General features: G+C 43.3%; 1 protein-coding gene across 9 annotated transcripts in view; it reads left to right on the top strand.

Annotated features, from left to right (window-relative positions):
* LOC118366125 (E3 ubiquitin-protein ligase MARCHF8-like) overlaps positions 1–15,143 on the top strand; it is a 131,839-nt gene that overhangs the window by 77,942 nt on the left and 38,754 nt on the right. Inside the window, exon 1 of one of the 9 annotated variants that reach the window (XM_035748556.2) lies at positions 4,708–5,020. The exons of the other annotated variants lie outside the window; for them this stretch is intronic. Coding sequence (XP_035604449.2) covers positions 4,997–5,020 — 24 coding nt within the window. The 5' untranslated portion in view covers positions 4,708–4,996. Of the gene's footprint in view, positions 1–4,707; positions 5,021–15,143 lie in introns of those variants that run through there. 9 annotated transcript variants of the gene reach the window in all.

Genomic DNA, 15,143 nt, shown 5'->3' with positions numbered 1-15,143 from the left:
TAACTGACTTGCCTAGTTAAATAAATGTTAAATATATATATTTTTTAAGAATCAGATAATTAATCTAGTACTGAAAGCATAAATTACAGCTAGCTAGCATTGTAGTGCATAAAATGTGGTGGGTAGTTGACTCAGAGAGAGAGAGAGGCAATAGTTGAACAGATTTCAACAAATTAATTTCTTCCAAAATGCAGGGAGTGAGTGAAGGAGGGAGGGAGATGTTGTTGTATTTTTTTTCTCATTTAGCTAGTTAATGCAGCTAGCTAGTTTAGCCTACTCAAAAACCCGGCTCAAACAGAGAATGATGCTATGTTAACTGGCTATGGCTATGCAACACTGAAAATCTTCCAAGTCAAATTAGTGTTTGGTTTTATAAATGTATTGCCACTGGGGCCTGTCGGTGTAACTGCTAAACTGCTTGCTGAATGTACACCACACTGTATGATTGTAGCGTGTTAACTAAGGTGTTAGTTCTAGTAGCTATGTTGACTAGGATGCTAATATGGTGACAACGATGTAGAGGCTGTGTGTAGCGGTTAGCAGTTATGATATGGAGGTTTGGCTTGGAAAGTTTTTTTTCTAGATCAGCTAGATGCAGGTAAGAGTGTGCAAGGCGGTAATTGAATGTGTCAATGTCTGTCACCTTGATTACTCAAATTTCTCTTGACCTGTCCACCTATATTTAAAACTTTTGTTCATATGCGAGGTTGTAGCATCTTCATGATGGGTATAGTGAAAATGTTTGTATTATGTATCCATCTATCTTCAGAGCTCGTGCTGCTAGGCGACCTAAACTGGAACATGGTTAACACCCCAGCCATCATACAATCTAAGCTTGATGCCCTCAATCTCACACAAATGATCAATGAACCTACCAGGTACCTCCCCAAAGCCTTAAACATGGGCACCCTCATAGATATCATCCTAACCAACTTGCCCTCTAAATACACCTCTGCTGTCTTCAACCAAGATCTCAGCGATCACTGCCTCATTGCCTGCATCTGTAATGGATCAGCGGTCAAACGAACTCCACTCATCACTGTCAAAAGCTCCCTGAAACACTTCAGCGAGCAGGCCTTTCTAATCGACCTGGCCGGGGTATCCTGGAAGGATATTGATGCCTGGTTATTTTTTTTAAATGCCTTCCTAACCATCTTAAATAAGCATGCCCCATTCAAGAAATTTAGAACCAGGAACAGATATAGCCCTTGGTTCTCCCCAGACCTGACTGCCCTTAACCAACACAAAAACATCCTATGGCGTTCTGCATTAGCATCGAACAGCCCCTGTGATATGCAGCTGTTCAGGGAAGCTAGAAACCATTATACACAGGCAGTTAGAAAAGCCAAGGCTAGCTTTTTCAAGCAGAAATTTGCTTCCTGCAACACTAACTCAAAAATGTTCTGGGACACTGTAAAGTCCATGGAGAATAAGAACACCTCCTCCCAGCTGCACACTGCACTGAAGATAGGAAACACTATCACCACTGATAAATCCACTATAATTGAGAATTTCAATAAGCATTTTTCTACGGCTGGCCATGCTTTCCACCTGGCTACTCCTACCCCGGTCAACAGTACTGCACCCCGCACAGCAACTCGCCCAGGCCTTCCCCATTTCTCCTTCTCCCAAATCCAGTCAACTGATGTTCTAAAAGAGCTGCAAAATCTGGACCCCTACAAATCAGCCGGGCTAGACAATCTGGACCCTTTCTTTCTAAAATTATCTGCTGAAATTGTTGCCACCCCTATTACTAGCCTGTTCAACCTCTCTTTCGTGTCGTCTGAGATTCCCAAAGATTGGAAAGCAGCTGCGGTCATCCCCCTCTTCAAAGGGGGAACACTCTTGACCCAAACTGCTACAGACCTATATCTATCCTACCCTGCCTTTCTAAGGTCTTCGAAAGCCAAGTCAATAAACAGATTACTGACCATTTCGAATCTCACCATACCTTCTCTGCTATGCAATCTGGTTTCAGAGCTGGTCATGGGTGCACCTCAGCCACGCTCAAGATCCTAAACAATATCTTAACCACCATCGATAAGAAACATTACTGTGCAGCCGTATTCATTGATCTGGCCAAGGTTTTCGACTCTGTCAATCACCACATCCTCATCGGCAGACTCGACAGCCTTGGTTTCTCAAATGATTGCCTCGCCTGGTTCACCAACTACTTATCTGATAGAGTTCAGTGTGTCAAATCGGAGGGTCTGCTGTCCGGACCTCTGGCAGTCTCTATGGGGGAGCCACAGGGTTCAATTCTTGGACCGACTCTCTTCTCTGTATTTATCAATGATGTCACTCTTGCTGCTGGTGAGTCTCTGATCCACCTCTACGCAGACGACACCATTCTGTATACTTCTGGCCCTTCTTTGGACACTGTGTTAACAACACTCCAGGCAAGCTTCAATGCCATACAACTCTCCTTCCGTGGCCTCCAATTGCTCTTAAATACAAGTAAAACTAAATGCATGCTCTTCAACCGATCGCTGCCTATACAGTGCCTTGCGAAAGTATTCGGCCCCCTTGAACTTTGCGACCTTTTGCCACATTTCAGGCTTCAAACATAAAGATATAAAACTGTATTTTTTTCTGAAGAATCAACAACAAGTGGGACACAATCATGAAGTGGAACGACATTTATTGGATATTTCAATTTCTTTTAACAAATCAAAAACTGAACAACTGTACCTGCCCGCCTGTCCAACGGCTCTGACTTAGAATATGTGGACAACTACAAATACCTAGGTGACTGGTTAGACTGTAAACTCTCCTTCCAGACCCACATCAAACATCTCCAATCCAAAGTTAAATATAGAATTGGCTTCCTATTTCGCAACAAAGCATCCTTCACTCATGCTGCCAAACATACCCTTGTAAAACTGACCATCCTACCAATCCTCGACTTCGGCGATGTCATTTACAAAATAGCCTCCAATACCCTACTCAACAAATTGGAGGCAGTCTATCACAGTGCAATCCGTTTTGTCACCAAAGCCCCATATACTACACACCATTGCGACCTGTACGCTCTCATTGGCTGGCCCTCGCTTCATACTCGTTGCCAAACCCACTGGCTCCATGTCATCTACAAGACCCTGCTAGGTAAAGTCCCCCCTTATCTCAGCTCGCTGGTCACCATAGCATCACCCACCTGTAGCACGCGCTCCAGCAGGTATATCTCTCTGGTCACCCCCAGAACCAATTCTTTCTTTGGCCGCCTCTCCTTCCAGTTCTCTGCTGCCAATGACTGGAAGGAACTACAAAAACAAAAACACTGGAAACACTTATCTCCCTCACTAGCTTTAAGCACCAACTGTCAGAGCAGCTCACAGATTATTGCACCTGTACATAGCCCACCTATAATTTAGCCCAAACAACTACCTCTTTCCCTACTGTATTTAATTAATTAATTTATTTTGCTCCTTTGCACCCCATTATTTTTATTTCTACTTTGCACATTCTTCCATTGCAAATCTACCATTCCAGTGTTTTACTTACTATATTGTATTTACTTTGCCACCATGGCCTTTTTTTGCCTTTACCTCCCTTATCTCACCTCATTTGCTCAAATTGTATATAGACTTGTTTATACTGTATTATTGAATGTATGTTTGTTTTACTCCATGTGTAACTCTGTGTCGTTGTATGTGTCGAACTGCTTTGCTTTATCTTGGCCAATTCGCAATTGTAAATGAGAACTTGTTCTCAACTTGCCTACCTGGTTAAATAAAGGTGAAATATATATATATTTTGAATGTAGCCGCCTAAAATTATCGCTGTTACATTGAGATGGATGAATGGAATACTTATTTTCCACCATAATTTGTAAATAAATTCATTAAAAATCCTACAATTTAAATTTCTGGATTTTTTTTCTCGTTTTGTCTGTCATAGTTGAAGTGTACCTATGATGAAAATTACAGGCCTCTCTCATCTTTTTAAGTGGAAGAACTTGCACAATTTGTGGCTGACTAAATACTTTTTTGCCCCACTGTATAGTCTTGTGAGTGTGCGTAGAGTTAGTGCAAAATTGGTTAGATAGACTTGTCTCTCTCCCCGCTGATGATTGGGAGGGCCAGGAAGTAAGGTCATCTCTGATTGGTGGAGGGAAGTGAACCTGTGTTTTCTCATCTAAATGGGACAAGCGACAGGCTGAGTGAGGTTAGGGGTAGGCACTGGTTAAGCTGAGTGAGCAGAGGGAATATTAAAATTTTTATTTAACTAGGCAAGTCGGTTAAGAACAAATTCTTATTTACAATGACAGCCTACACCGGACGACGCTGGAACAATTGTGCGCCGCCCTATGGGACTCCCAATCACGGCCGGTTGTGATACAGCCTGGAACAGATACAGGGTGTCTGTAGTGACACCTCTAGCACTGAGATGCAGTGCCTTAGACCCCTGCTCCCCTTATTGGGATCAGCTGGAGGAAGTGTTTTTTGTGGGCCAATCAGATTGCTGCCCTGCCGGGTTGTGTGTGTGTGTGTGTGTGTGTGTGTGTGTGTGTGTGTGTGTGTGTGTGTGTGTGTGTGTGTGTGTGTGTGTGTGTGTGTGTGTGTGTGTGTGTGTGTGTGTGTGTGTGTGTGTGTGTGTGTGTGTGTGTGTGTGTGTGTGTGTGTGTGTGTGTGTGTGTGTGCAGTAGCTGGGAGAGGGCAAGCCCAGACAAGTATAGCAGCAGCAGCTCAGAGCCTCTCTCTCTGTGAGAGGCAAATATAGGACAGCCTTTCAGTCTCTCTCCCTCCCTCTATCCCGCCTTCTCTCTATCTCTCTATTACTGCTCTGTCTGTCTTTGTCTAGGGGTGTGTTATTGGAGCTGCCATCGCCAGGGAGACAGCTGGGTGACACTGCTGCGCTTCCATTTCTGTATTAACTAACGGTTGGTTGTCTCGTCTCCCTCGGAGAGGATTTACACAGGGGCATGTAACCCCCCAGGACTCTTTGTCTGTGTAGTGTGTCTCTGAGGGCGTGTGTAGGGCTCAAGGATCTAGCAGCCATGAATACCTGTTGGAAGATGAAGGTAAGACGGGCTCTTTCTCATTGTTGTTGTTGATACTGACTGCAGATAGTTTTGTATTGTCTTAGTGTGTGTGTTTGTTTGTCTTAGTGGACATCCTTCAGCGTCCTTCTGTGTTTATTTATGTGTTTTTAAACGCAGTAAGAGAAACCACCGACGTTTGTGTGTGTGTGTGTGTGTGTGTGTGTGTGTGTGTGTGTGTGTGTGTGTGTGCAAGTGGGAGAAGCAATGTGTTAAAGCTGAAATCTGCAGAAGGTGAAACAACACAACTGTTCACTGCAGCACATTTGTTATTATTTTAGTTTTGTTGATGAAATGGAGGAGAGGAGCATCCAGCATAGTAAAAATAAAATGATCTCAGTATATACTCTGCTGTTCTATCGCACGTTACCCAACAATGATGTCCAAGGGGGAAAAACTGTGTTTGTTGTTTGACGTAACTTATTCATTGTTGTAATATTGCAAACAGACGTGGCGGTTTCACCATGTACGGATTCCAGCTTTAACCTGTTAAGTCGACCCTCTACTTTTTCGAACATTCTGTTAAAAATCGCGCAACATTTCAGCGCCCTGCTACTCAGGCCAGGAATATAGTATATGCATATGATTAATATGTGTGGATAGAAAACACTCAGACGTTTATAAAACTGGTTAAATCACGGCTGTGACTATAACAGAACGTGCGTTTCATCGAAAAGTGCAGGAAAATCTGATCACTGAAAATGGAAATAAATATCCATGCGCGACTTCAAGGAATTGTTCAAAGTGAACCGAATTAAATGAGGCCGAGGTTGCAGTGCCTACAGCTTCCACACATTGTCTAGAGTCTTGTCATTTGATTCAGCTTTGATTCTTGGTCATACCGAATCAAGGGAACCGATTCCCTCCGGTCTCCGACCGGATGTTTTGGTCGAGCTCTCTCCAGACATTTTTTCGAGACAGACACCTATAGAATTGACATCGCCTCCTGATGAATTTTATCGCTTATTAACGTGTACTAATACCTAAAGTTGCATTACAAAAGTATTTCGAAGTGTTTTGTGAAAGTTTATCGTCGACTTTTTGAATTTTAAAAATGACGTTACTTTATGAAACGCTATTTTTTCCGTTTATCACACAGTCTTCATAGATCGATATCTAGGCTATATATGGACCGATTTAATCGGGAAAAAAAGACCCAATAGTGATTATGGGACATCTAGGAGTGCCAACAAAGAAGATGGTCAAAGGTAATGAATGTTTTATATTTTATTTGTGCGGTTTGTGTAGCGACGACTATGCTAATTATTTTGTTTACGTCCCCTGCGGGTCTTTTGGGGTGTTACATGCTATCAGATAATAGCTTCTCATGCTTTCGCCGAAAAGTATTTTAAAAATCTGACTTGTTGCCCGGATTCACAACGAGTGTAGCTTTAATTCAATACACTGCATGTGTATTTTAATGAACGTTTGAGTTTTAACTAATACTATTAGCATTTAGCGTAGTGCATTTGCATTTCCAGAGCTCTAGATGGGACGCCTGCGTGCCAGGTAGGAGCAAGAGGTTAAGAGCAGTTTCCTTTCTGTGATTGTTATGGGGAGGCCTGCTGTCTCCGTGGTTTTTGGGAGCACCTCTTAAGAGCAGTTTCCTTTCTATGGTTGTTATGGTGAGGCCTGGTGTCTCCGTGGTTATTGGGAGCACCTCTTAAGAGGCGGCTAGATAAAATACTGGTGGTGCGTGCGTGTGTGTGTGTTCATCATCAACTCTGTCTCTGCAGAGTTGCCCCCTTTTACATTTTTTATTTATTTCCCCTTTATTTAACCAGGTAGACCAGTTGAGAACAAGTTCACATTTACAACTGCAACCTGGCCAAGATAAAGCATAGCAGTGCGATAGAAACAACAACACAGAGTTACACATAAACAAACGTACAGTCAATAAAATAAAATAAAAATAGAGAGATCTATGTACATTGTGTGCAAATGTAGAAGAGTAGAGAGGTAGGCAATAAATTAGCCATAGAGGTGAAACTAATTACAATTTAGCATTAATACTGCAGTGATATATGTGCAGATGATGATGTGCAAGTAGAGATACTGGGGTGCAAAATAGCAAGAGGTTAAGTAATAATAAGGGGATGAGGTAGTCGGGTTTGCTATTTACAGATTGGCTGTGTAGTGGTACAGTGATCGGGTAAGCTCCTCTGACAGCTGAATCTTAAAGTTAGAGAGGGAGATCTAAGACTACAGCTTCAGAGATTTTTGCAATTCGTTCCAGTCATTGGCAGCAGAGAACTGGAAGGAGAGGCGGCCAAATGAAGTGTTGGCTTTGGGGATGACCCGTGCAATATACCTGCTGGAGCGCGTGCTGCCGGTGGGTGTTGCTTTGGTGACCAGTGAGCTGAGATAAGGCGGGGCTATACCTAGCAAAGACTTATAGATGACCTGGAGCCAGTGGGTTTGGCGACAGATATGTAGTGAGGACCAGCCAATGAGAGCATAGAGGTCACAGTGGTGGGTAGTATATGGGGCTTTGGTGATAAAATGGATGGCACTGTGATAGACTACATCCAGTTTGCTGAGTAGAGTTTTGGGGGCTATTTTGTAAATGACATCGCCGGAGTCAAGGATCGGTAGGATCGAGGATATGTTTGGAGGCATGAGTGAATGAGGCTTTGTTGCAAAATAAGAAGCCGATTCTAGATTTAATTTTGGATTGGAGATGCTTAATGTGAGTCTGGAAGGAGAGTTTACAGTCTAACCAAATACCTAGGGGTTTGTAGTTGTACACATATTCTAGAACCGTCCAGGGTAGTGATGCTAGGCAGGCGGGAGGGTGCGGGCAGCAATCGGTTGAAGAGCATGCATTTAGTCTTACTAGCATTTAAAAGCAGTTGGAGGCCATGGAAGGAGTGTTGTATGGCGTTGAAGCTACTTTGGAGGTTTGTTAGCATAGTGTCCAAAGAAGGGCCAGATGTATACAGTGGTGTCGTCTGCGTAGAGGTGGATCAGAGAATCACCAGCAGCAAGAGCAACATCGTTGATATATACTGAGAAAAGAGTCGCTACGAGAATTTAACCCTGTGGCACCCCCATAAAGACTGCCAGAGGTCTGGACCACAGGCCCTCCGATTTGACACACTGAACTCTATCAGAGAAGTAGTTGGTAACCAGGCGAGGCAGACATTTGAGAAGCCAAGGCTATTGAGTCTGCCGATAAGAATGCGGTGATTGACAGAGTCGAAAGCCTTGGCCAGGTCGATGAAGACGACTGCACAGTACTGTCTTTTATCGATGACGGTTATGATATCATTTAGGACCTTGAGTGTGGCTGAGGTGCACCCATGACCAGCTCGGAAACCAGATCGCATAGTGGAGAAGGTACGGTGGGATTCTAAATGGTCGGTGATCTGTTTATTAACTTGGCTTTCGGAGATTTTAGAAGGGCAGGGCAGGATGGATATAGGTCTATAACAGTTTGAGTGTAAGGTGTCCCCTTTGAAGAGGGGGATGACCACTGCAGCTTTCCAATCTTTGGGGATGTCAGACGATATGAAAGATAGGTTGAATAGGCTAGTAATAGGGGTTGCAACAATTTCGGCAAATAATTTTAGAAAGAGAGTCCATGATTGACTAGCCCAGCTGATTTGTAGGGATCCAGAATTTTGCAGCTCTTTCAGAACATCAGCTGTTTGTATTTGGGTGAATGAGAAGCGTGGAGGTATGGGCAAGTTGCTGCAGGGGGTGCTGAGGTGTTGGCCGGTGTAGGGTTAGCCTGGTGGAAAGCATGACCAGCCGTGGATTATTGCTTATTGAAATTGTCGATTATCGTAGATTTATTGGTGGTGACAGTGTTTCCTTTCCTCAGTGCAGTGGGCAGCTGGGAGGAGGTGCTCTTATTCTCCATGGACTTTACAGTGTCCCAAAACTTATTGGAATTATTGCTACAGGAAGCAAATGTCTGTTCGAAAAAGCTAGCCTTAGCTTTCCTAACTGACTGAGTATATTAGTTCCTGAACCAAGGGCTATATCTGTTCTTAGTTTTTTTTATGTAACGGGGCATGCTTATTTAAGAGCAACCAGGCATCCTCTACTGACGGGATGAGGTTAATATTCTTCCAGGATATCCGGGCCAGCTCGATTAGAAAGGCCTGCTCGCTGAAGTGTTTTAGGGAGCGTTTGACAGTGATGAGTGGTGTTCGTTTGACCGCGGACCCATTACGCATGCAGGCGGTGATCGCTGAGATCCTGGTTGAAGACAGCAGAGGTGTATTTAGGGTTAGGGTTAGTTGGTCAGGATGGGGAAGTTGGTCAGGATGATATCTAAGAGGGTGCCCATGGTTACGGATTTAGGGTTGTACCTGGCAGGTTCCTTGATCATTTGTGTGAGATGAGATTGAGGGCATCTAGCAGACTTCTTGGTATATCCGTCTTCCATATGTGTTTGTGTGTTTATTGGGGATGTGGGGTACATGCACGTGTATTGGGGGTCGTGCATGTGTGTGAGTGCATGTGAGGGGAGCATCTGCCACCATCACAGTATGAAAGGATGATCCAATTTCCCACCTCTCTCTCTCTTTTTCCGCCACTCTAAACGAGTAAATCCAAATAGCAGATCTGACCCGCTGGTGGGCCAGAGCCAAGTCTCTCCTGGATAAAGACTAGGGCTGTGCTGTGAAATGAATGGAAGGGAATTAAAATAAATGTAAATGTTCTGATTTGGATCTCGGCACTTGGAGTTTGAGAGCCAGGGTTACTCTCCTATGCATTGACTTCTGAATGAGACTCTATCTTACTCCTAAATGAGTGTAGAACTGACTGAAAGGGTGATAGACGTTACAAGAGGAGGAATGTAGAGAAAGCGGGACAGAGAAAGTGTGTGTGTGTGTGTGTGCGTGTGCGTGTGTGTTTGGTTCAGCAGACTATGGTCTGGTAGGTGATCCACGTTATCTCTCATTGACTCTTTCCTTCTCTCGTTATCAATTCAATTCAATGTAAGGGGTTTTATTGGCATGGGAAACATATGTTAACATTGCCAAAACAAGTGAAATAGATAATAAACAATAAAAAATTGACAGTAAACATTACACTCACAAAAGTTCCAAAATAATAAAGACATGTCGAGTGTCATATTATGTCTATATACAGTGTTGTAACCATGTGCAAATAGTTAAAGTACAAAAGGGGAAATAAATAAACATAAATATGGGTTGTATTTATTTGTTCTTCACTGGTTGCCCTATTCTTCTGGCAACAGGTCACATTTGTTCTTCACTGGCTAATAGATAGACAGGTGCAAATCATACAATTTCCCTGTCTGATTTTGGACCCAAACATGAGTGAGTGAGTGAGTGAGTGAGTGAGTGAGTGAGTGAGTGAGTGAGTGAGTGAGTGAGTGAGTGAGTGAGTGAGTGAGTGAGTGAGTGAGTGAGTGTGTGTGTGTTTTTAGGGATGTTTGGGAGACGTTTAGGGATGTTCAAGGCACTCTAGAAACGTTTAGGGATGTTTTGATTGATTGATTGATTGAACAATATGAGTGATTCTCCTCCAAATCCACAGCGTAGCAGATCACATCATTGACTGATGCACCAAATGACAGAGATTTGTGTAAATCTCTAAGCCGGATGGAGGAGAGGAGAAGAAAGAGCTTCGTAGTCACATGTCAGTACGGGAGCTTAAAACCTGTTGGGGAGAGAGGGAACAGGGAATTTGAATGGGTTTGGCAGTCAATCCCTGTCTTCCAAAATGGACTCATCCCTGCTCCTGGTTGTACAGGACACACTGTATCTCTGTTTGATATCGCCTTCAGACATCCGTTTGAAGACGCTGATCATGCCCACACACAGAGAGGCTTTCTTTCAGTTTGTGTTGTTGAGATGAACAAATATCAAGTGTTTTGTGACATTATACACCTACGGTGCCTTCAGAAAGCACCTATTCCACATTTTGTTGTGTTACAGCCTGAATTCAAAATGGATTAAACAGATTTTCTTTCTCACCCATCTACACACAAAACCCCATAATTACAACATTTATGATTTTTTTGTTGCAAAAAAACTAAATGAAATACAGAAATATCTCATTTACAAAAGTATTCACACCCCTGAGTCAATACTTTGTAGAAGCACCTTTGGCCAGTGATTACAACCGTGTCTTTCTGGGTAAATCTCTAAGAGCTTTCCACACCTGGATTGTGCAACATTTGCCCATTATTCTTTTCAAAATTCTTCAAGCTCTGACAAATGTGTTGGCGATCATTGCTAGACAACCATTTTCAGGTTTTGCCATAGATTTAAAGTAGGTTTAAGTGAAAACTGTAACTCGGCCATTCAGGAACATTCACTGTCTTCTTGGTAAGCAGCTCCAGTGTAGATTTGGCCTTGTGATTTAGGTTATTTTCCTGTTGAAATGTGAATTAATCTCCAAGTGTCTTGTGGAATGCAGACTGAACCAGCTCCATTAAGTTTGTTTATCCTGAAAAACTCAGTCTTTAACGACTACAAGCATACCCATAACATGATGCAGCCAGAACTATGCTTGAAAATATGTAGAGGGGTACTCAGTAATGTGTTGTATTGGATTTGCCCCAAACATAACACTTATTCTGTACAGGCTTCTTTCTTTTCACCCTTCAATTTGGTTAGTATTGTGAAGTAACTACAATTTTGTTCATCCATCCTCAGTTTTCTCCTGTCACAGCCATTCAACTCTGTAACTGTTTTTAAGTCGCCATTTGCCAATCCCTGAGCGGTTTTCTTCTTCTCTGGCAACTGAGTTAGGAAGAGAGCCTGTATCTTTGTAGTTACTGGGTGTATTGATATATCATCCAAAGTGTAATTAATAACTTCACCATGCTCAAAGGGAGCATGATATTTAAAAATTTTACCCATCTACAATAAGCCAAGCCTTTGCAAGCCGTTGGAAAACCTCCCTGATCTATGTGGTTGAGTCTGAGTTTGAAATTCACTGTTTGACAGAGGGGCCTTACAGATAGTGTTGGGTACAGAGATGAGGTAGTCATTCATAAATCAAACACTAAAAATTAAACACTATTATTGCATATTATTTTCTGACTTGTTAAGCTCATTTTTACTCCTGAACTCATTTAGGCTTGCCATATCAAAGAGTTTGAATATTTATTGACTCAAAAAAAAGAAAACATAATTCCACTTTGACATTATGGGGTATTTATTGTGTGTAGGCCAGTGACAAAACATCGAAATGTAATCCTTTCTAAATTCAGGCTGTAAACACAACAAAATGTGGAAAAAGTCAAGGGGTGTGAATACTTTCTCAAGGCACTCTAGAAAGTATAGTGTTTTGTTAGTGTTTGCCCAGTCCTGTTTTGTTAGTATTTGCCATTAACAATCAAGGGCTGTGCTCTGCTCTACTGTGATCTCTGCTGTTCTGAACTCGCCTTTCTGTGTGTGTGTGTGTGTGTGTGTGTGTGTGTGTGTGTGTGTGTGTGTGTGTGTGTGTGTGTGTGTGTGTGTGTGTGTGTGTGTGTGTGTGTGTGTGTGTGTGTGTGTGTGTGTGTGTGTGTGTGTGTGTGTGTGTGTGTGTGTGTGTGTGTGTGTGTGTGTGTGTGTGTGTGTGTGTGTGTGTGTGTTACATCACAGGGGAGCTGTGGGCCCAGCCAGTTAATTATGGTGAACTGGACTGAAGTAATTATCTGTTCTTTCAAGCTCTGCTCTGCTTCCCAAATGGCACCCTATTCCCATAAGGCTCTGGTCTAAAGTATTGAACTATAGGGCCTCCCGAGTGGCGCAGCGGTCTAAGGCACAGCATCGCAGTGCTAGCTGCGTTACTACAGATCCTGGTTCGATACCGGGCTGTGTTGCAGCCGGCCGTGACCGGGAGACCCAAGAGGCGACGCACAATTGGCCCAGCGTCGTCCGAGTCAGTGGAGGGTTTGTCCGGCCGGAATGTCCTTGTCCCATCGCGCTCTAGCGACTCCTGTGGCGGTGCACGCTGACACGGTCGCTAGGTGTACAGTGTTTCCTCCAACACAATGGTGCGGCTGGCTTCCGGGTTATGCGAGCATTGTGTCAAGAAGCAATGCTGCTTGGCGGAGTTGTGTTTTAGACGACACATGGCTCTCGACCTTCGCCTCTCCCGAGTCCGTACAGGAGTTGCAGCGATGGGACAAGACTGTAACTACCAATTGGATATGACGAAATTGGGGAGAAAAAGGGGTAAAAGTATCGCACTATAAAGGAAATAGGGTGCTGTTTGGAATCCACCTCTGGACTCGAACATAAATAATGACTCAAGTGATTCAGAGGAGAGAAAATCAAACCAACTTATACTTGTGAGGAAATACCTTGACTTCCAATTGACACCTGCATCTTATCTGGCTACCAAAACAAGTACTTTGACACACACTCACTTTTAGCTTCCTCCCTCATTTTCTCACCATCTCTTTTTTTCTTTCTCTCTGTCATTGACTCTCTCACTCTTTTGTTTGTCATCTATTCTCTCTCTCTCGCTCCTTTCTCTCTCTGTATCTCTCTCTCTCGGTCTTTGTCTGTTTCTTTCTCTCACATCCACAAACGCACACACACACTCTCTCTCTCTCTCTCTCTCTGTCTGTTTATCCCATCTTTCTCTCTCCATTCCTCCCTTCCAGTTCATTCAATGAACTTCCTTTCCTCTAACTAGTGCCTTAGCAATTCCAGTAGCTTAGCACCATTCAGACAGCCCTTTATCAGTGCTAACTATTAGCAATTGCTTATTCTCCCATTTCCTGTTCCTATTCTGACATACTGGTGCGATTAGGAGAGTTTTTAGTAGGGATGGTTGAGAAGCAGATAGAGAGAGCGAGAGTAGGGGAAGGGAAGGGTGAGATGCAGATGAGAGGGTGGAGGAGGAGGAAAAGAGGGTAAGATTGGATGAGAGACCGAAAGAGAGGGGGAAGAAGATGACAAGCAGATGAGAGAGAGTGCAATTAGCAATCCTGATATTGTGAAGTATTATTTTTCTCAGAAACACAAGCACACACACAAGCACACACACACAGAGGCTGTTTCCTGTACCTCGCTCAGGCCAACTTTAGGAGCTGTTTCTGTGGAAATGTGGTTTAAGTCCGATTTGCCTCCCTCAATGAACCAATGTTTCAGCATACACGTCTATACTTAAACCAATGTCAGTTTGGCAGAGAGGAAAGGGAGGAGTTGGGCGCCGGGAAATCCGTCCAGAGCCCTGCCGTAAGCATTTCCTCAAGCTAGCTAGATGGAGCTCACTGAGCATATTTTCAATGAGTGCATTTTAAGTGAGTCCAATAGTTTGCATGCACCATGAAGTTGGCGTTAAAATCACTGACTGGCTGTGGGTAACATTATCCTAGCTATCTGCGTCCGCATTGTGTGTCCACCTCTGTCATGTTTCCGAGGGGATTCTTTTTAAGCTCTGCCTACCCAAACACATGATTTGTTGCCCGATTTTCCTGTCTGAGGAGCGCCCTCCCTGAATTGGCCAAGAAAATCTGACATGATTCTCAGACCTAGTGCTGTTGCCCTAGGTCTGGGATTTCTGAGACTACAGAGATGTCTCTAGTTCTCTCTCACTCAAAACAAAAATTCCTCTCTCTCAGACCTACACCAGTTTACAAGCTAACTGTGATACTGTGGTTTTGCTGAGCAAATGCTAATGATTGCTGCTGTCTCATTTAGTGTGTACTGTCGCTATAATTTTACTAACGGTCACAGATCTAGGATCAGCTTACCTTCTCTAAAATCCTAACCATAGCCATTAGGGAGAAACAAAAAACTGATCTTAGATCAGTGTCTTATAGGCAATGTCTATATCCCACTCCCATTGTCTCGTAGCCTTGTGCTTCTCACTTTGGTCCTCAAACAGGGTCATCCCATGCCTTTTCTTACCAGAGCCATATATTTAGGATATTTGTGTATATTTAGGCTCTAAATATACTAAGCAAAAATAGAAATGCAACAGTTTCAAAGATTTTACTGAGTTACAGTTCATAGCAGGAAATCAGTCGATTGAAATAAATTCATTAGACCCTGATCTATGGATTTCACATGACTGTGCTGGGGTGCAGCAATGGGTGGGCCTTGGAGGGCATAGACCCACTCACTTCCCAGCCAGGTCCACCCACTAGGGAGGCAAGCCCGGGCAATCAGAATTT

Source organism: Oncorhynchus keta, chromosome 2, assembly GCF_023373465.1.
Source record: "Oncorhynchus keta strain PuntledgeMale-10-30-2019 chromosome 2, Oket_V2, whole genome shotgun sequence".
NCBI lineage: Eukaryota > Metazoa > Chordata > Actinopteri > Salmoniformes > Salmonidae > Oncorhynchus > Oncorhynchus keta.
The sequence above is the reverse complement of the archived record's forward strand: the minus strand, read 5'-3'. Positions and strand labels throughout refer to the sequence as shown.